Source organism: Falco peregrinus, chromosome 9 (assembly GCF_023634155.1).
Source record: "Falco peregrinus isolate bFalPer1 chromosome 9, bFalPer1.pri, whole genome shotgun sequence".
Taxonomy (NCBI): Eukaryota; Metazoa; Chordata; class Aves; order Falconiformes; family Falconidae; genus Falco; species Falco peregrinus.
In genome coordinates this window covers 35583087-35604115 of record NC_073729.1, presented here as the reverse complement: position 1 = coordinate 35604115, position 21029 = coordinate 35583087, and the positions used below count along the sequence as shown (strand labels likewise).

Here is a 21029-nt window from a genome sequence, read left to right as displayed (position 1 = left end):
AACAACAATAACAAAACCAAAAACTCTGTTGCTTTCTAATAGCTTTTTCAATTTTTAGTCAGTTCTAGGAATTTTATGTGTTGCTGCAGTATGACTGCAAAGAAATTTCAGGCAAAGTATTCCGACCAAAGATTGCATTTCATATAGTGATGCTGGTAGGATGCTTTTCTACAAATACTAATATTTTGAGTTTGCTTTTCTTTTTTCTTAAGCTTGACACAGTGCACAATTCCTTAAATAGATGCCACCGCCTGTCCCACGGGTAGCTCATCACAGTTACTGATACTGATTGGGGGAATATGAGACCATACCTCTTTTCCATACAGGGAGGATGCAGCCTTTCAACTTTCTTTTTCTAGAGCCCATTTCAATCACTATAGAAATTTAACAAAGCTTGAAATTTTACCGATAAAAGAATTGCCGTGTGAAATCGCTACCCTTTGTTTCATTAATTTCAGGGTATAGCATGCCTTGGTAGTAAATCCAGACTACCGAACGGAACATGAGATTAGAAGAAAATGTGAAGAGGCTCTTACCAACCTTCTTGATTAAATGGATGACATTATTATTGGCTCTATCTCAGCAGGTTTATTTCATAGCAATGGCAGTAATTGCCATCTCTTCTTTCTATGCCATTTTTACAAATTTGGCTGAATTTGGGTATTTTGTTGGTATTCTTCAACTTCAGTGACTGAGTAGAAGAGTTAATTTATATGAACGTTAAAAGAACACACAAAAATAACTTTGAAATGAAGGATCTGGTGTGAATAACTTCGCAATATGAGAGACTATTTCCTTGAGTAGCATCACTATTATAAGCTTTATTTTTGTGAATGCTTTGCAGATGCGAACAAGCTGATTGATGACAGTGCAGCCCAGTGTTCATATCAGGCTAGCTTTTGAATCTGTGACATAGCCAAGCATGTTCTAGAAGATGACATCGCAGAACAATCTCTTTTTTTCCCCCCCCCCCCCCCTGTTTTCTGCATAAAAGTGTTTATTGAAAGCTAATCTTAACTTCAGCGTATCGTATTCTGCATGGAGCTGCTCCAAAGTGTAATGGGAATAGTAGCAATCTTTAATTGATTTTAATGGGTTTCGAATCAGTTCTTAAATAGACAGAAAATTGCAGAACAGTGCACTGGGTCCTGCATGTACGTCCTAGGTGGCTGTGAAACTCAGTTCATTATGTTTTGTAGATTAGTTTCAGAGCTTCTGATTAAAGGTGCTATTGAAGATATTAAGGGTGACATTTTGTAACATGTGAAGCAGGTAACTCAATTCTCAGGAATATATGGCCAGCTGTTTGAACCCAGAAAACTTTCTGGACTTGGAAACTGTCTGTGGAGTCTATTCCGAGTGCCTGAATGTTGGATTCCAGGGTTCAGGAGGAGCCTGGTGAGGGAATACTGGCCATTATGGCCAAAGGGAAGCAGTACTGTGAGACTCAGTGTGTGCTCCAAACAGCAAGTCTCAGCATCAAGCTTCATGGCAATTACCCATTTAGTTCCTGTAAATTTTCATGGGATTTATGTTCTATAAATCTTTTTTAGAGTTTAGTGGGTTTTCGTTGCATTTTTTACAAAACCCCTTCTATGCACGTTCACGGGAGGGCTGCAGGCGCACTGTAAGAAGGATCTCATTTACTGTCTAATTTCACAGGTTTTTTAGAGTAAGCTTTATAGAGTACTGATCGATTTTTATAGGATATTTCCAGCTTCCATCCCCATTATATTTCCTCAGATTTCCCATTATTTTATTTCTTATTGTTTATGTGGCAGAATTTAGGCTTTTATTTCAATACCTTTATGAAAGAAAAAATAAAGATGTTGACGCTACTCTTCTGTCTCAGTTTGCATCACTGAAATCAACTTGGCCGTAAAACAAGCAATAGCTAATCTGAATTCTAAATGTGGGTGTCAGGCAACACATCAAACCCTTTCCCAATCCAGTATCCTGGGAGATGGCTCCATGCTGTCAGAATAAAAGCAATGAACCTTTATGGATATATACAAATATATTCACATTGGCTTAACCAAATTTGATGGGATCAGAAGTTAAATGGAAAACCAGATGATAAAAAAGCCAGTGTTACATATCTGTAACCTAGATTTTGTGACTTGAATGTTAACTTAAAGAAGAGAGAAAACTGGCTTGTGTCAGGACTGCTGTATTTAAATAACATCCAGAGAAACTGGTCTGAGGGTGTATTTCCAGTGAACATTTCCAGCAGGCAGGCCTGGTGTTTGATGACTGAAGTTATATTTATTTTCTGAAGTTTGTTGCAGAGCTCTGCAGTAGGAAATCAGCACTCAGTGTCTGGGGCTTCTGTGCGATGCTTGCTGAGGGTATGAACTAGTATGCTGACAACGCTCCAGTGGTCTTAAGAGCTTGCCTCTTAAAAACAATCGTGCTGTAAATAAGAGAAAAGAAGCTGAGTTGGTTGTTGGCCTCCCAAATTATTGTACCTTTGACCCTGTTTGTATGGACCCGATGCCTTCTATTCACCTCTGTGCAGCATTAAGTCTTGTGGATTGTCAGATAGCATTTGGGTTTTATTTTTATGGGGTTTGGATGGCCTTTTCAGAAGTGCTGAATCTGTTAATTCCATAGAATAGGTGCAACAACGGCAGTTCAGTGTCCAGCTCCATGCCAGCTGCGACACCCCACATGCCATCAGTCTGAGATGACACAGCTGTTGGAAGATGGTATCTTTTCTATCCTTACTTCATTTGCTCCTATTTGTCCTTCGTCCTTTGTATTAAGGTAACCATTAATAAGGAAACCACTGCGGTTTGGTACCGTCTTATTTCCTGTAGCCTGTCTAACAGTATGCTGGAAGTAACTGAGCTACAAATGAGGAGTTCCCCTGCTCTGTAAGGTGAACTACAAAACCTGTTCACAATAGTCTGCTAAAAAATGCACTGCGAGATCAAGCTGTACTAATTGTCACTTACTTCTGTTCCCCAGGAGAAAATATTATTGAAAATAATATGTGACTGATAATACATTTATGTGTTAAATATTAAAATTAAATGAAAATATATTAAATCTTTATATGATATGATGAAGAAAATTTAGTACCAAAATTGGTCCAGAGGGAGTACTAAGCTGCAGAAGCATTGTTTCTTTTAAGGTTTAATAAGTCAGGGGAGGGGGTCACTGTAAGGTTACAAAGAAATTATATTTGTTTTCATACCCTACTGTTATCAGGGGTATAGTGAAGATTTCACATCGTTGATAAAGTACCATGCCAGGATACCAAAGCGCACTGACCCGATGCTGAATGTTTTATGGAAAGCTCTGCCTCAGCTCTGCCTCTTCACCTTCAAGCACATCCTACATCCCAGACTTGGGTCTGGTCTAAATAGCTGGTTAGATTTGCGGACAGGCACTTCCTCGGTCCATCATCACGCTGTGCTGCAAGCTGCACAAAGAGAAACCAAGAGCAGGGGAAGGAGAAGTCTGAACAGCACTGAGAGATCTCGGTCGCACAGAAACAGGCTGTGATTTGGAATGTTGATTATTCACACTTGTACTTCCACACTGAATAGACAACTCATCATTTAAAAGATTACCTTGCAGATGATGATAAGAGCACATTTTCTTCTTCTGCAGACAGCATTTGTGCTGTGGCAACCATTATGGCTGGTGCCTTTATCAGTCAATTAGACTGGAGCTGTCAAAAGCTTTTTAAAAACTTCTATTAAAAGTAATGGGGATTTATCTATCTAGGACCTGTGACATTTATCAAAGAGCCTAGCCTTGGCCTCCTTTTCTAATAGCAGCGTGCAGCTGCACCACAGGGCAGTCAGCTGCCCAGCCCTCTAGCAAGACAGGCATTTGGTTAGTGGCCCAGATTTGAGAATCTCTGGAAAGCAGAGCTTATGGATATTTGGAAACCCATCCTTTCCAGTGGTTTATAGGGACAGCAGCGTTACTTGACTGCAGTGAGGTGACGTGGAGTAGCTTAGTGCTTGGAAAGCAAGACCTCTGCTTCTATTGCCCTGCAGCATGCACATGTGTGGATTTGGTTTCAGCTTTTGCAAACGTGGCTGAATATTAAAAATTGAAATGTAGTAGTTAGTTTTACTGTGTCATCTTTCAGTTTATTGGTACTGAAGTTGTTATATAGTATTGGGAGTTTTAATGCTCCACTTTTGTTGTCTTTTTTAACATAATTTCAATGTGCGACACTGAAACTTTCTTTTATCCAGCTGAGCATTTGCAATGGATGTATTGATTCCTGCTATGAAAGCAGTGTTAGCTGATGCTGGCTGGGAGCAGTATCTTTGAAGCTTGAGACGGGGAGAGCCCCAGGAGATCCATGTTACTACCTACCTGATAGCCAGAATAAGAGCTATTATAATAGTTTGGATATCTCCTCCTTATTTCCCTTGCCTGCTTCTTTTTCCTTCCCTCTAGCACTTCTTTTTGGAAAACTACTCCTCCTTTCCCTTAGTTGTAAACACACTGCTGTGTATCACAAAATTGTCAGTCGTAACAAGTGGCAAATAGTTGATCGTGCTCAGCGCCGAAACAGAGATGTGACTGCAACTGAAGTGCTTTTGTGGGCCAAAAGGGCAGCTCCTGCTCACGGTGTTTGCTGTGAGTTAGTGCCCAACTGCAATCTTAGGGGTCATAAATGTGTCACGGAAAGTTTTCATCTTCTGAGCAAAGCTGAATTACTTTTCTCTTTTGAGAATTGTTGTGGCAATGCAGATGGTTTGGCCAAACTTTAGGGTGAGTAATTGGATGCTTGTGACTCAGAATTCCCACAGGAATGTCATTCGGACGTAGGATCATTGGATTTTTGCCCCAATGAAAAGGCGAACAGTTATGAGAGCATCATAATGCTAATGGTAGCGGGTGTGGGAGCACTTGGTGTGCCTTTCAGCAGTTCACTGGTTAACATGGAGAAGTTGGTCTCTGAAAATGCCCTAAAGACAGTCAGCAAAATTCTACTCCAAGGTGAATACAGAACAGGAGGAAAAGAGCATAGCCTGAAAAACAAAGACATGGCAGAAAAGAAGAAAAAAGAAAACGAGACTTTGCTAGTCTGTGTACGAGCTAGGGGTGAGCTGTGAATCCTACACTTCTGGAGGGTCTAGACAGGCCAAATTACTGGGATCAAAATATCAGAAAGGGAGACCCAGAAGAATCATTTGATAAGAAAACATCTTCTCAGAGTAATAATCTTCAGTTCAGAGTAATCTTTGAAATCAGTCATGTGCTTGGCTGCTTGACCACTTCCTTTGAGAGTGGCCTCTTGACCACTGCAAAATCGTGGAGACTCGGGGGAAGAGGGGGCTGGAGGGTGGCGGTGATGAGCCGGGCAGGAGCACACAGAGACGAGCAGGCAGTGTCCATCATTGTGAGCTGGGGCACGAAGGGGAAACATGCCAAGCAAGCAGTCAGTCATCCCTGCTGAGTTTCACCAGCATCGGTTTTTTAGGTGGAGGGAACAGTGACAGCAGTGCTGGCTCAGGTAATTGTTTCATAGAAAAGGAGATAGTGTTTGAGCAGGAGATTAACGGGGTTTTGACTTGAACACAAATGGGACGTCTATTACATTTCAGTTGAATGCTCATGAACATAGTGTTGTGCTTCCAGAGCAACTCAATTTATTCCAAAGAATAAACATTAAAGGTAAAATTTCAGGTCATTAAAAAAGTGAGTTATCCCTGTGAAAGGAAGACGACATTAATGGCTAAGTAGGAAAGTGAAAATATGAAAGAATATGGACAAAAGTATCTGTTATGTTCTATGTATCAAAAGTCTTGCTCGTGACAAAAAGAGTGCCTGAACTGGTGGAGCATATATTAAAATTGCTGCGAGAGGAACTGAGAAAGTCTTCAAAGGAAAATAAGTTCTCTAATCATTTGAGAAAAGAGTTCCATTATCTGGCAATTGATGTTGCTGGGAGCTCCTCCTCCGCAGACAGACCGGTGTATTTACAAGACTTTGTTGCTAGCAAGTGGGACAACCAAGAGAATGCGTAGGGCTAGGGGAGGTATCAGGGAGGTAGGAACAGGGAACCCTTGGCCTCTGTGTAGGCTGAGAGGAGGCTAATACATATTTATACATATATATATTTATGTATGTACATAAAGGAAACTTTGTCTATAACCAGAAAATACAAGTATGTGGAATGGGGTAAAATAGAAACCAAGCATTTTTATGTCAGAAGGCATGTGTCAAATGCCCATAAAAATGTCAGCTACAGTTTTGCACACTGCTGACAAACAAAATTGCAAACTTTACCAGTAGTATAGCTTATTATTGTCAGAGAGAAGGAGCAGAGTAAGAATCTGCAGATAGTCTGTTAGTAAACAGTGTCCAAAATGGCAAGCTAAAAGTTTCTGTTGCTAAGCTGATGAGAAGATTTAGGTTAAAGAGGTTTTTGCTTAACAGTTCCTACTAGATCCTCAACGATATTTGAAGTGTTGCTGGGAAACCGGTTTATCTTTTTAAAAATCATAAAATCAATCTCAGAGAAGGTCTGAAATATTTCATTAAAGCCTCCAACAAACTGGAATTGAGGAAAGTCTTCCAAAATGCTGGTGGGACATCATTAAAGACTGCAGTCCATACGTCTGGTAGGTGCTCCTGCTGCGTTAGCAAACGCTAGTAGCAGCCTGTGCAAGGAAAACTACAGTACCGAGTAATTAACGAATTGGTCGTACTTGTAAAGATTAGTTGGTTTTGTGCCTAGCACTGGGAGCCAAATGATTTCCAAGTGATTCACTGACCGCCTTGTTGTTAACAGTGAGTGTGTCAGATACCCACAGACCTGAAGTAACAGTTAATTCAAAAGACTGAGCTAGGTTTTGTTTCACTCCTGCTTGTTGGAGGTGCCAGAACTTCGCTTCCCACAGAAGCGCTGATGAGCTATTGCTCTGCTAGAAATTTTTCAGACCAGCCTTTCTGCAACAATGAGCCTGTGGAAGCCGGGGGAGTGATACACTGCTGGCTATTTCCAATCTTTTAATCGATCTCCCCTGTCTAACTAAACAAAGGACCGGTCTCACAGACAGGTGAGGGCAGCATATGTGAATATCCTGACAAAAAGTAAAATGACTGCAGCCGTATCTTTCTTTGTCAAATGGGTGAGTGGTGTTAAGCAGACAGTAAACCTGCTTCAGCTGTAGCAGCATTGAACTTAAGGGCTTTGTTAACTGCCTGGGGGGGTGGGGGGAACCCAGCAGAGTATATTTGAATGCCTTGCAACCTCTTTGAGCCTTAAATAGTAAGCTAGAAATACCAAGATTGCTATTACATATCATAGAGGCCAAAAGCTCAGCAGAAATTGGAAATAATTAACATTTCAGAGTTGGAAAGAATATGAAGGGTTGTTGTTTCCTGAAACAAAAGTGAATTGGGAGACCTGTAAAGCCACCTGCTCAGTATGTAAGCTAGCCTTTTAGTGATGGAAGGTAGGAGGACACTTGCCATCAGGAATTAATATTAGGGAACTCTATAGCCCAGAATATATCCCGAAAAGAGGTGTCAGGGAGGGCCAAAAAAAGTTACATTCTTAGAAGATGTGAGAATCTTTTTGATTTAAACTGGTTCTTGCACCCTGAAACTGTTTCAAAAGGGATCTGTCACCATTTTCACCTGCTCCGCAAGCGCCATTTGATCCAAGCAAACAGTTCTTGTTTCGTCTTGGTGGCTGCAGAAGAAAGCATCTGCTTTCTGCTATTCAGCACATGAAAAAATCCATTATAAACAGGGTATTTTATTAGTTACTCCTTTCCTCAGAGTGACAGGATTGAAATCTATTTCACCAAGGTTTATCTTGATAATGTTCAACTAAATCAACAGAGCAAGTGACCAGCATCTTACCCACATAGTAACTTTCAGTGGCCGCTGCCACTATTACTGGTGTGCCAGTACAAAACATTGTACGGAACTGTGTTGGCTGTGATGCCTTAGCTGTGTATTTCTTATTTTGCTTTACTCTTTTCTTTTTATGGTTGGAAGTATTCTTTAAGGCTCTAATCTTACCTTGCTCTCTCCCTCCTAGTGTCTATCAACTTGTTGTCAAGGAGGAGAAGCTGCAGAAAGCACGGAGAGCTGCAGACATCGTTGAATGCTTCTCTGTCCCAGTGAGCTACAAGAACGCTTCCAGTCTTGACTCACCGCACTACTTTGCAGCCGAGCTGAAACCCATCAACCTGCCCGTCACACAGCCTTTCACGGTGGGCGACAACAAAACCTACAATGGCTACTGGAATGCTCCGCTTTCTCCTCTGAAAAGCTACAGCATATACTTCCAGGCTCTTAGCAAGGCAAATGGAGTAAGTGCAGAGAAAAATGAACTGGATCTGTACATATGATGTACATATCTCTATCTATCCTCCTCATCTTCCTCCTTCCTTCTTTATTGGATGCCAGTTTAACACCTCCTTATTACCCTCTTACAGAAATTTTATGAAAATTAAGCATGCCATTACTTGTCATTCACTCCAGCCTCTTTCTGATGCCTAGATCCGATGAAAAACCTGTTAGGGAGCCAGTCTCTGTAAAGGCACATGCTGGCATGTGATTTAGAAAACAAATTGCTTAGAATGTGGATATTTTCTTTCCCCTTGCATATGCATGCACGTCAGAGTAGGGGCTATTGTGCTTTTAAAAGACGTAACTGCAATGTACCAATAGTCTCCAGTTCACAGTGCTTGTGAATTTAGAGGGGACATTGTGAGATGAGAACTGCCCAAAGGCTATGACGTTGGATGACCTTGTAGCTTGCATTTGATCACATCGTCATGTAGCACTTACTGTTGGGAGTTTCAGCTTCAGTAAGTCGTACTGCAGGGGAGACTGTGTGCACATCTGCATTCCTCCTTTTGAATACTCTGGACTATATTTTTACATATGCTTACTCTGCAATATTAGGTTTAAAATGGAGACTGCACAGAAAACATAGTCTGCCCTATTCTCAGGCTCAAACACCCCAGCAGATCCCGTCACAGGAAAAGGGAAGGCCCCTTTTCCATCTTCCATCCTCCTATTCCAGCCTAGGGTAGTTCTGATCTCCTTTTTACCTCTGCCGTTTCAGGTCAGTTCAGCTAAAGCGTATAGGCTAGATCCAGTCTAAGCCCTCCTTCACCTTCCTCCCCTTTGACTCCTCTAATTGCTCTTGATTATCACATAACGTGATACAGTTTGACGCTCTGGCCTGATGAAGAGTCTGACAGCATTAACATGGCATCAAGAAGTGGGATAGCAGAGTCTGTTATTGCACATTTGGCAGTGCTTTCGTGAATCTAACTTCAATATAAATAAATTCTTTAAGACATCACCTCCAAAAGAGCAAAATTAGAAAAATCAATCAAAGATGGATGATGTAGGCTTTGGTCTACGCTTGGGGTAGTATCTTTTATACCCAAAACACAGCTGCGCATCATAGAGGACTGTGCGTTGTTTAACAGGCTGGAAATGCCAATGAGTGTTCGCAACATATCTTGGTGTTTTACAGCCTTCATTTATCACCTTTCTCCTGCAGTTTCTCCTGTATGGCTGACAAGCACAAATCTCTCCAATACTGTGCTGTTTTTCACCTTGGTTTCCTTTCTAGTTGATATAGTTCCCTTCCAGCACTACTCAATTAATTCAATTTTGGATTTGCCTTTATAAAGGAAATTGTGAAATATACGTGTCTCTGTGTCTAGTTAGTTCCCCCTTGTAAGACAGTTAATTGCTAGAGAATGGATCCCCAGGGAAGAAAAAAAATTATTTGCTTAAATACGATACGATTTGCCGTAAATGGGTTATATGAATGGGAACGTAGGCTTCCCCTGGCATTCTGGATTAAAGCAGCGCTAACGTGAGCCTCCTGCCTTTTCTGGATCTCTGTAGCTGGCAGGCTGCATCACACTCTACACACAAGATGATAAAGGCTCAAAAAAGAATGACTTGCTTGGGCTGTTCTGATAAGAACACAAGACTGTAAAGGACTTTTTAAGCATAAGTTAATCAAAAGAGTCTGTATGCAAGAATACACAGTCTATGAGAGCATGAGAAGCGTCCTTGCCAGACACAGCACATTCCTATTTGAGCAAGCAATTGCCTCTTGTGTGAATACTTTATGTTGGTGCAGTATATGTTTATATATTCTTGAAGTGCAGTGCTATGGGAAAAAAACATAGAGGGAATGTCTGGGAATAGAATATGGATCTTCAGAGGAGTAGCTGTGATACTTTTTGTTTCTTGCTAAAATCCTTAAGCCCCACACCTCAAAAATCAGGTCTGATTTGCATCCAGTCTTTTGCAGCTTTAAATAAGAAGGTTTGTTTGTTTCCCAGAATTGTTTACAGGTATCATTTGGATTTGAGAGTTCTGGGGTTTTACTTACGACTATAACCTGAGCTGCTTTTACCAGTCTTCCTAAAGCCTATTAATAACTGTGGCTGCAACGCAGCATTTTTTATAATGGGCACCTGAAAAATATCTGAAACAGTAACAGTTTTGCACAATTAAAATACAGCCTTATGTTTTCTTGCACGAGAAACTTAACAGAGTGTTGCTGCTCATTTTTTAATTAGGGTATTCTATAGTTTAATTAATCACTGACAGTTGTGGAAAGATGAAACTTCTTTCCACACCTGGAACCTGCAAAGAGAAACCTTTATGCAGTGAACCAGAACGTCTTCCTTTGGAAATGTAGGACTCCAGGGAGAGCTTAATTTGAAGAAACATTCTGTATTTGGTCAAAAAGCTTGATTAGGAGGAGGTTAGTAGTGTTACAGGAGTTCTGCATTGTTTCAGCTCCTCTGTTCATTGAGAGTTGTGCTCATTTGGTGTTCTTGTCTGCTCTGCAACTATTAGCCGTGATTGTTACAGTGAAAGGAACATAATTAACAGCTGGATGCAAAACAAGTATGGCAAATTGCTACAAAATCAGATCACAAGCTTTTCTGCCTTCTCTTGTGCAATGTTGTACTTGTTTGGGAGTTTGAATGAGATCGCTGTTGCTGGCTGAATTCTTTTCTGTGGGCAGTTGCATGAAGTTTCGTCAATGTGGTGCAGCTTCTAGACAGGGGTCTAAATAGACCATGTGTGAAACAGAATAGTTTTCAGCTTTGTTATAGAAAATGCTTCCAAATTGTGTGAGTTTCTCTCCTAGGGACTGTTGAAAACCAGATGCTGAGCCGAAATGTGTCAGTTTGAAGTAAGTTGGGGGGGAGGAAACAGGAGCTCCAGGCTTTGTAACTGTGGGGGTGACAAGCGCCGTTAGTTACTGCTTAATTGTTAGAAGGAGTTAGCCCAAGGGGTGACACAGGGAGAATAAAGGACAACTGGCTTCTTTCTCCTCTGGCAGGGTCTCCACACATGCTGTCGCAGCCATCCAGGTAGTTAACTGATATTTGCTAGTTGTCCTGCTGCCACCTGCTACAGATGGCTGCCTGACAGAGCGTGAAGTTTTCCTTGTCGGAAAAACCTCCCTGAGCTCAGCTCCTTTAAAACACCAGCCCTTCCAGTGCTTATCCCGCTGAAAGCTGAGGCCAGGGTGGCAATACTGTGTTACTCCTTATCCTCTCTTATCCTTATACTGACATGATAATCAAAGTTAAATGTTGGAGGTTTTATTGTCCCCAGGTTCTTTATCTGGGTCATTGTAGGTGACAGTCTCTGGTTAGTGATCCAGCAACACGCTCAAATGGGGCGAACTCTCCGGCTGCACTGTGAAACCTGCCTGGATTTTTTGAGCAGCTCAGAAACCAGAGCTTCCCAAAAATCCTTCCTGGAGTTGCATTTTACCTCATTGAGCTGAAATGAAATCTGTAATGGCACAGTTGCAATCAATAACTCTTGGCCACTTTTCCTCTAAGTGGGAGATGAGGCAGGAGGCTCCGTGACACAGCTGGAGGTGATGTGGGGACACTGCCAGCTGCTCCTGCAGCTTGGTGCTCCAACAGGTGAATGATGTTTTCAGGCCAGAATTGTGAAAAGTAGCACCACAGGAATCAATGAGAATATTATTTTTGAGGGAATGATAGACTCTACAGAGATTCTTATTGATTTTTTTCCCCTCTCTAATGACTTGTACTACATGCACAATCAGGCAGTTCATTATTATCAGGGGGACTTCAGGCTGGATTTCTAGATGCTGACAAGTCTACTCACAGTACACAACATTCTTCTTCTGGGACGTTTTGGAGGTATGGATAGAGCTGCCAGCAGAGAGGTGGCATTCGTGCCTGTGGAAAAATATAGTGAGGTGCTTCAGTTCAGCATGAACTATGCTCTGAAAAATGAAGTGGCACCAAGGCCACCTGCATTTCTTCTGTGAACCATTAAACAGCTCTGAAGACCTCTCTGTTCAGTGGGGTTTGGGGTGTACAGTTTTGTTCACTTAGATTAACCTCTTAATCTCATGTTGGAGTTGCTGGGGCAGAAATAAAGCAGCTGTGGAAGTACTTTGCTCTTTGCAAGCCCCCGTTCCCACACCTGGTTGGCCATCTTGGGCCAGTGTGTGTGTGGACCTGAGAGTTTTCTGGATAGCAAATATAATCTTCCCCCAGTTTCCCTCACGTCTGAGAGGTTTGTGCTGTGGGTATTCGATGATTGACTGTAAAACATTGAAATAACTTTCTATTGTAAATAATAAAAGCCCTAACTGCTCTGTTAAACCTCCCTTCTCCAAATGACACAGATACTAAAACCAGCTTGTAATTGGAAAGGCAGTCTTAGCTTTTGCTTAGTCTCTTAGACATCTAGCAGTTTCCTTGAGCTGGCAATAGAAATTATAGGGGAGTCCACTGATCTTGCACAGACATATGCACATGATCAGTTTTAAAGACAGCAAACAGTAGGCTTCAGTGTGATAAAAAAGAGACACATGATGTAGAGCTCCCCTGAACTTGGGCAAAATCTGTTAAGGACGGAAAAAAATAACTCCTTAAGATGTTCAGTGGACAGAACCACCGTTTCTATCCTGTGCGGAGCAGGTTGCCAGCAAACATGCTGGGTGTAAAGCTGGGACATGGGGAACTAAAGCTGAAACTGAGGCCAAGTGGGAGGTTGGTAATTACTTGTCTGCACCAGCAAAAGTTCAAATTGTCTGTCCCTGATCTGAGCTGCCTGATGGAGCTGTGCCTGGTGCAGGGGGCCCTGCACGGTGCGCCTGGGGACAGCAGGTCTCACTGCTGCTGGCAGGTGGTTCTTCAGGCAAGGCAAGCATTGCTTAACTAAGGCAGAGTCATAATAATAGTAAAGGAAAGAAAAAATGGTGGGTGTGAAAACAGATGGATGAAAAAGCTCTGCTTCTTTTGTTGTTGCTCGTAGTCTGTAAACAGCAAGCTGTCATTTTAAAAGAAAAGGGGAAAAAAAAAATCATTTGCCCTTTTAGGTTGTGAAGACGCAGCTGTCACATAAACATATGTCCTGCTGCCCTCCTAGCCCTTTTCTGCAGAAAATTGTTCCCATCCAAACACTGAAGAGACAGAGACAGAACTTGTCTTCTTATCATCCACTGTACTTCAGTGAGATGCATGTTTCGGAACCTAAGTAATTAGTAGACAGCATCAGCTCTCTTGCTTTGAAAAAGAAAGGAACAAAGTATATTAAAAGAATGTTTAAAAAAACAAAAAATCTGAAAATTCAGAAGGATGCTATAACAGGCTCACGGTGTGTGGTTTCAAGTCTGCGTGCATGGGCTGTGTTGGCAGAGGGGGCTTGACCTGCTCCTCGGCACAATCTGGGCTCTCTCCAGAGGGTTTCCAGCTCATCCTAACTGCAGCTCCGTGTCTGCCCTCCAGGAACAGTCTGCCAGCACTCCAAAATCCAGTCCTCACGGGACTTTAAAAATTTAGCCAGGGTTCAACCCTGAGTGCAGGTACACAGTAATCAGGTTTTATTCATATAGAAGTAAGTTCTGGAAGACAAACTTATGTAAATATGTTCTAATAAACACGTAGATGGGCTTAATATGCGGTAAGCTTTCTGGATAGAAAGCATGTTGGAAAATGAAGGTTGGATCAAGAGCTGTAGGATGTCTTCATGCAGTGTTTTCTCACTCCACAATCTTGCTTAAAATATGCCTATGTTTTTCTGTTATGATTTGGGTATAAGATATTGGCGGTGATACAGAGCTGTAGAAGTAGTGCTACTGGGATCTTAAAAAGTAAGTTATTCCTGTGACTTCAGCCATAATACAAACCAGATCTCTTTACGCCAAATATGGAGGATCTTGGGTCATTGTCAGGAATGTTGCAGATGTATAAGACCTTGTAAAACTTCTGTGCTGTCATAAGATCAGAAGTTGGTATCGCAGCCTTTGAAAGAACGTTCAGAAACAACACGGAGACTGAAATATGGGGAAATTATTTTTGTTTTTCTAAAATGGTTTTTAGTGTCCTTTATTTCATTATTTTTCTTGTAATTGCTTTAAGCCATCTGGATGGATAATTTAGAATTATCTGCGTTGTTTGTTCTTGCTTTTCTCTTGGCTAACGAGAAGCATCTTGCTTTACTATGTACAGGAAAGCACCTTGTCTGAATCGAAAGCAGTATTTTTCAGAAAATAAGTGTGATTGTGGCAAAATGGTTTTGCTGATTTTTGGAAAAAATGTGCATTTCTTTTGGGTTTTGGTAGAAAAGTTCATACAAACAATTCTCAACATCGATCAAAGAGCAATAGAGTAAATTTCAAGATATCTCATTTTTATGAGACACCAAAGAGATGAGCAGTTGGTGATCAACGAGGTGATCCATGGAATAATCAACCCTAATCAGGAATATGGACTAAGTTCAAGTCTTTAAACTTTACCATCCCTAGTAGCCAGACACCTTGTGTCTGTACAGCTTTCTTTTATCTTTTCCTTTTCAGAAGATGTAATTTGAAATGAAGTTCTCAAGTCCAGATGTCTTGTTCTTCTAGTGATTGATTGCCCTTGCTTTTGGCAGTGCCAGATCATGGTCTTCTAATAACTATGATTGTCTGTGCTAAATGCAGTAATTAGTAGATGTAGATGCAAACAGAACACACTGCATCCTGTCTTCTCAAATTACCCTGTGGGAGGGCAGGGAGCAGGAATATGCACATGCTTAAATAAGATCAGTTACAGCATCATTAACAAGATTTTGGGTTTTGTTTTCTCACCGTTTCTCAGCATTGACTGATTTCTCTAGCTTTTTGTTAGACTTTGAAGCTAGCAGAAAGCAATTCATACACACAAAAATTTTCCTCAACAAAATGTGAGCAAGTATCCACCTACTTTTAGACTGAAAAAATACTATCCTGATTTTTTATTTTTATTTTTCATCGCTGATTTTCCAGGTCACCTTCTCATAGATTGTAAACTACAACAGGATCTGTCTGTCTTATAATTCCCAGCATTATGTGCTGAGGCTGTGCTCTGAAAGTAAAGCTATGTTTTCCCAGCTTCATATATCATCACTAGCAATAAAGATTTTGGATTTCCAGAATAGCTGGCAATTGGCACTGATTATACACAAGGCAGAGATGAATGGGGAGCTGTGTTGCACGGCTATGTTGACTTTGCAGAGCCGACAGCTGAACAGGTTGTGTAGCAAGTTGAATATTGAGGGGGAGAAGGGTTGATGCACCAAAGAGAGGTGCTTCTGGTTTACTGGGGTAAACAGTGCTCCAGTTCCACTCTAGGGCTGTATGGCTCGGAAAGGAAGCCCTTAATAGACACGATATGTACTTGGTGGTCCAGAAGTTCCTTAAGAGAGTTTGAAGGAAAAATCAAAAGGACAGTTTGTCCTTCTGAATATCTCATCATTTCTAGGCTACACACAGGGTTGCTTATATCCAGATGGTGTGGCTGACTGGTGTCTTGAGGAACGCATAGAGATCAGAGAGAATCGCTCTCGTGTTTCCCAGGGGGGATCCTGCCGTTGCCCCCTTCCTAAGTGCAGCGTAAGTGTTAGGAGAAAGGCACGACGATGGGACTGCGTGTTTCTGCTCAGACCAGGGAAGTTCTGTCACAGATGGAACAGTTTTTTCTGCAGGAGCAAATTCAGACTTTCAGAGTTCATCTTACTGCTTGAGGATGGAATGAGATGCTCAGCAGTGCGTTTGCTAGGCTGTTGTTTCCAGAGCCCAGCCAGCATCCATATTAATGTGGCATTGTTACACACGGTAATTTATGCAGTATTCATTACACTTGAGACATGTACAGGAGCATGTAAAGACATAAAGTACTACAAAAACCCTGCAGCAGATTACTGTCTGACAAAGTGGGCTTTTTAACCAAAGCAGCACATTAAGATTTGGATGGCAGTCATTCGTTGGACAGAAGCAGCCCATGCCAATAAGGGCTGTAGAATGAGGAGCTGGGGATACCAGAAAGGATGTGTTTTCAGCGGAGGTGGCCTGAGAGGGCTGCTGAGTTTGAGCTGTTAGTTAAGCCAAATACAACATTGCTGTTCCGATCCAAACTCCTGTTTATGCAGATCTGCAGGCTCTGAGGTGGATTGAACAAAAGTGTTGGGTTTCATCCCAGCTCTGCAATGAAAAGCTGCAGTAGTGTGGGTTGGATTTGAATAGCTCATTTGGCAGAGCTAGCCATACAGCATGCTGTTTTGCTTCACATACATATCAGAGAGATGAAATATTCGAATAACTACCTCAGTATCTGTTTGCCATGTGTTAAATAAATACCCAATTTGCAAAATTTGCAGTAATGGTGCATGAAAATTAGATGTACAGTTGCATGTACTTTTGACCCAAGGCTTGTCCGCCTGTTATAGATCAGGTCATTTAACTGGTAAATGCTATTAGTTAATCAGGCAGTTACGTGGGACCCATCACTCAGACATTGAGTGTGGAAAAACATGTTGTCACTCAACTTCTCAGCAGTTAAAGAAGCAGCTGTAGGCAAGTCCGTTGGTATGGAGTGGTTTATGCAAGTAAAACTGTTGGTGGTATTTACAGAGATGAAGTGTAAGAAAAATGCTTATTTGTTTTAGTACCTTTTTAAAGGGATGTATGTTTATTGTAGATGGGCAAATTACACACCTTGATGTTTTCCTTTTCTTTTTTATTTTATTTTTCAGGAAACAAAAATCAACTGCGTCCGGCTGGCAACAAAAGGTATGTGCGTGTCTCTCTCCTGCAAAGCACAATGCCAGTAATGTAAAAGCTGCAGTGGTGACACAATTTGATTACAGTTAGTAGTCAAAGAACAAACACCACTCTCTGCCCACCTCCTCTTGTTGTTTGTTTTTTTGTTTGGTTTATTTTTTTAAAGGAAGATTACAAAGGCAAAATGACAATTTCCAGAACCACTCTACTAGATGTGTGGACTGTTATTTTTTTGAAAGACAAGGTATCTGTCCCTGAGGTTTCTCCTTTCCCTTGTTCTGTTGACAGCTTTCCAGTCCTGAGGACTGTTCTTGCTATCAGCAGAACATCACTGAAAAAGCAACATTAACTTCCTACGAAATTTGTTTTTTCCATAACTGTATAAAGCAGAAAAGAAGAGATCTCTCATAAGCCTAACATTGAGTACAGTGGGACACAGTTCTTGTATCACACCACTTTCATGGTATAATTCAACAAACTAGTACTGTACGTTCCTTATTTTCATTGCAGTTAGTTCAGAATAGACCGAACTGATAGGTCAAATAGACCAGAATGAGCAAACCCGAGACAAGTCCTGTTAAGATGCAGTGCTCCGATGACCAGGTTGCTTCACGAGGTGTAACTCTTGAGGGACCAATGGTGACAATGCCTGGGTTCCTTGGAGTTCAGAGTTGCTTTTAACAACTCTTCTAAGGACTTCAAAATTATCCCAGGGGCTCCTTTGCCAGCAGAGGTGTCAGAAACCAATTTACTTGTAACACAGAGGAGTAGCTGTAAAAAGACTTGCTCAATACGTGCTGTAGTCTCAAACTGAGCTGTAAGGGAAGGATCGGGTAATTGCCGTGGCTGTGCTACAGGTAGTTCTCAGTTTCCAAAACTTAGGGTTGCTGTCTTGTGCTCTCACTGCTCTGCTGTAATGTGAAATAACTGCATTACTGCCTGTGGAGTCTTCCAAGAGTTAAACTAAATTGGCAGGAACCCATGACTTTCCTGTTTCCTTTGAGGCACCATCCCATTTTTTCCATTCTTATCACTCCTTTCTGTCATGTGCAGTACCAGAAGCCGGTTACTTCCAGGTACTTTCTCCTGATCACCTCTGCATTTGCACTTACAGAGGAGTTGAGAGGGCTCAAAGCTGCCCCAGCTAACAGTTGCTGGATGGCAGAAGATGACTTTTTCCATCTTCTTACGGAGACATCCCCAGTCTGTTACAGAGCGCCACGTGCTGGGGTGGCAGGTGCTGCATGAAGTTCCCACCTGTGCAGCTGTTTCACCGCTGAGACCTGATACACGAGCTAGTGGGTCTGTAAGCAGTTGTGTCACCACTGAAAGCCAAGGAGGGTGAGCCATTTCTCCCCTTTCTCCTTTTCATCTGTGAGAGCCACAGATGCTGCTGCTCCCCATATTCTCTTGTTGCTTTTCTTTTAAAAAGTTCCTCATAAAATCTTTATTTAATTCATTCCTCTGGGTTTACAAACATCTGTGTGTCTTAGTCTCCCCTCCTTCCCCCTGAGTTTTTCCAGCTGCTAGTGATGTGACCATTTCAAATTCTTTATTTTGGCTTTCTGGGGGTGGAAAGAGCTGGACTGGCGAGTCTGGGTGGAATGAGCAACCCCAGGATTTTCCCAGAATATGACTAGAGGTCTCTTCAAGAGATCATAGAAACTGTATTAATTCATTTTTGGAGACCTGTAGTTTCTCCCATTTCAGTTGTTCCATTTTCTGGAGTTGGTGGAAGAATGTTGTCATGCTAGCAGGAAAGGTATTTGCTCTGTAACTATTCAAATAAAAACCACCAACTATACAGCTTGAAAAGTCCCATTCTTGCATGAGCTTTTGATTTGCTTTGTCTGATGTGGGTCCTTCAGAAGAGTGTCACATAAGTGTTTGACCTTGAATTGACTTCTGCAAACTGATTTAATCTTCATTTACCAGTTAGGTCACCAGGCAGAGTCCATAAGCTCCCCTCATTCTGTTGTTTCTGAATGTGGTCTCTTTTTAAAAAAGGATCTCTTACTAGTATTAATTTCATAAGAGATATAAAAGAGAGGGGTAGAGCCTGAGGGTGCCTAGAGCCACTGCTTTTTGGTGATCTTAGTTTTTAGGATTATTCTTGATTGACACAAATGGAGAAGGACAAGAAATGATGGTAGTTCTCGTGTTTATTCTCACTGTCTCAATGGATACGACTTTTGATTTATAGGCAGATATCTGATTTCTGTGCATGCGATGTGGAAATTCCTTTGGTGTTTGGTTTTTGGTTTTTTTTTCCTTTCTTATTTTTCTCTTGTCCTTGCTCTGTGAATTGCCATGTTGTATTTGTCAGTGCCTGACCCTTAGCAAGGACACGGGAATATGCACAACTGTGGCTAATTTTATGCAGTTTTAGCTCTTCAAAGGTACAGTATTGCCTTGCAGCTCACCAGCAAGGTAGCATCACAGGTGGATTTGTAGTCTTGATAACATAACAGTATCTTCCATTGCTGGCATCTGTGAAGTATGAGCAGCTGAGCAATAGCTGAACAATGTGCTTCTGTGGTTTGCAGCTTTCCCATAGTTTCAGGTTTCCACATGTCATGAGGATGAATTCCCACCGTACGATAGCTCCGTATGAGTAGAAGGACTCAGACACTCCACATCCCAGCCCCTGAAGGGAGGTGTCGCAGCTGCACTCTGCTGTGTGGCAGTGGACAGAGATGCTCACGGATCTATAATTACACTGTGAACTGATCAAAGGCTGATGGCTGGGATGTTCTAGATGACCTACTGTGTCTGTGCTGTCTTCTGTCTACTCATTATATTGATTATCTTTAATGGCATTGCCCTGTATTCGCCTTTGTTTGCATTGTTCTCTTTCTGAGGATAGAATGAGCAAACCTGTAGAAAAAAAATCATCAGAGCTGCTAGTAGAGATACCACTGTGGTGTCTTTGGTAAGACTAAGGGGGGAAAAGAACCACTTTTTTGGAATCAAGCCTAATCTCAGCATTGACAACTTAAAAGTTCTGCTTTGAGTTGGTACCAGAGAAGAAGTAAATTTTGTTTTGATGCAAGAAAATAAATACATACTACTGGTGCCAGACTAAACATTCCTTTTAGGATATAGGCTTAAGTTTTCCATCCCTAGACATCTGACACTGCAGTAGCTCCGTTAACATCAGTGAAATGAGTTCTGATCTACACCAGTGACAGGAAGATTAGGATCCAGGCATGTTAAAGCAAGATGAGTGTTGTCTTGAAGTACTGCATTAACAAGGGCACTAAATGTGAGTGTGGGAGTAATTAGCAGTAAAATGTATTAGGCAGTGTGTTACTGGGGGATTATAACACATCTTGGGTGTTGCTGCAGGGCACCTGTTCAGGCGCTGAGTAGCTTTAATCACTTGAGAGATGCATGAGGCTGTTCCACTGCTGCTACTTCAGCAGGCTGGGAGGCAATTCACTCTGTATGTCCCGTTGCCTCAAAACCAAGGCAATGGAAGTAGACAACTCTTTGAAAAGTGTTTCAGTCCATTAAAGAGAGTTTGGGAGTTTTCCCAGTTTTCTCTCCTCCCCTTTTAGCAAGAAATAGACTGTTCAGCTCGACCCTTTTTCAGTTCAACTCAGCTTTGTGCAAGAGCTGCTTCCCACCTCTCCCGCCAGTATGCTCCTTGGTGTGGTTTGCTGCGTGCTGCTCCTGTTTTGATGAACTTGATTGCTGTGGCAGCAAGAAAGACCTCTCAGATCTTGTATATTGGGTTACTAACTGTCGGGGTGGGGTTTGGCATTCCAGAGCACTGGGTCATGACACCAGTGGTGCACCCTCCAGAGCAGAGCTGACAGATGCCCAGCTGGGTCAGCCCTGCTGAGCTCGTTGCCTCCCATCCAGTGGCTCCAGGGTAGGAGCTGGCTGATGCCGGTGGCGGGGACTCATTATCAGCCTTTGCTGTGGTGACATTTGACAGTCCATCAGAAAGCTCGCTACATCTGCC

General features: G+C 41.9%; 1 protein-coding gene across 2 annotated transcripts in view; it reads left to right on the top strand.

Moving 5' to 3' along the window:
• PTPRT (protein tyrosine phosphatase receptor type T) overlaps nucleotides 1-21029 on the top strand; it is a 453423-nt gene that overhangs the window by 350319 nt on the left and 82075 nt on the right. For both annotated transcript variants that reach the window (XM_055814515.1, XM_055814516.1), the window contains exons 12-13: nucleotides 8030-8303; nucleotides 17032-17068. In XM_055814515.1, the coding sequence (XP_055670490.1) occupies nucleotides 8030-8303; nucleotides 17032-17068 (311 nt within the window). The remainder of the gene's footprint in view (nucleotides 1-8029; nucleotides 8304-17031; nucleotides 17069-21029) is intronic.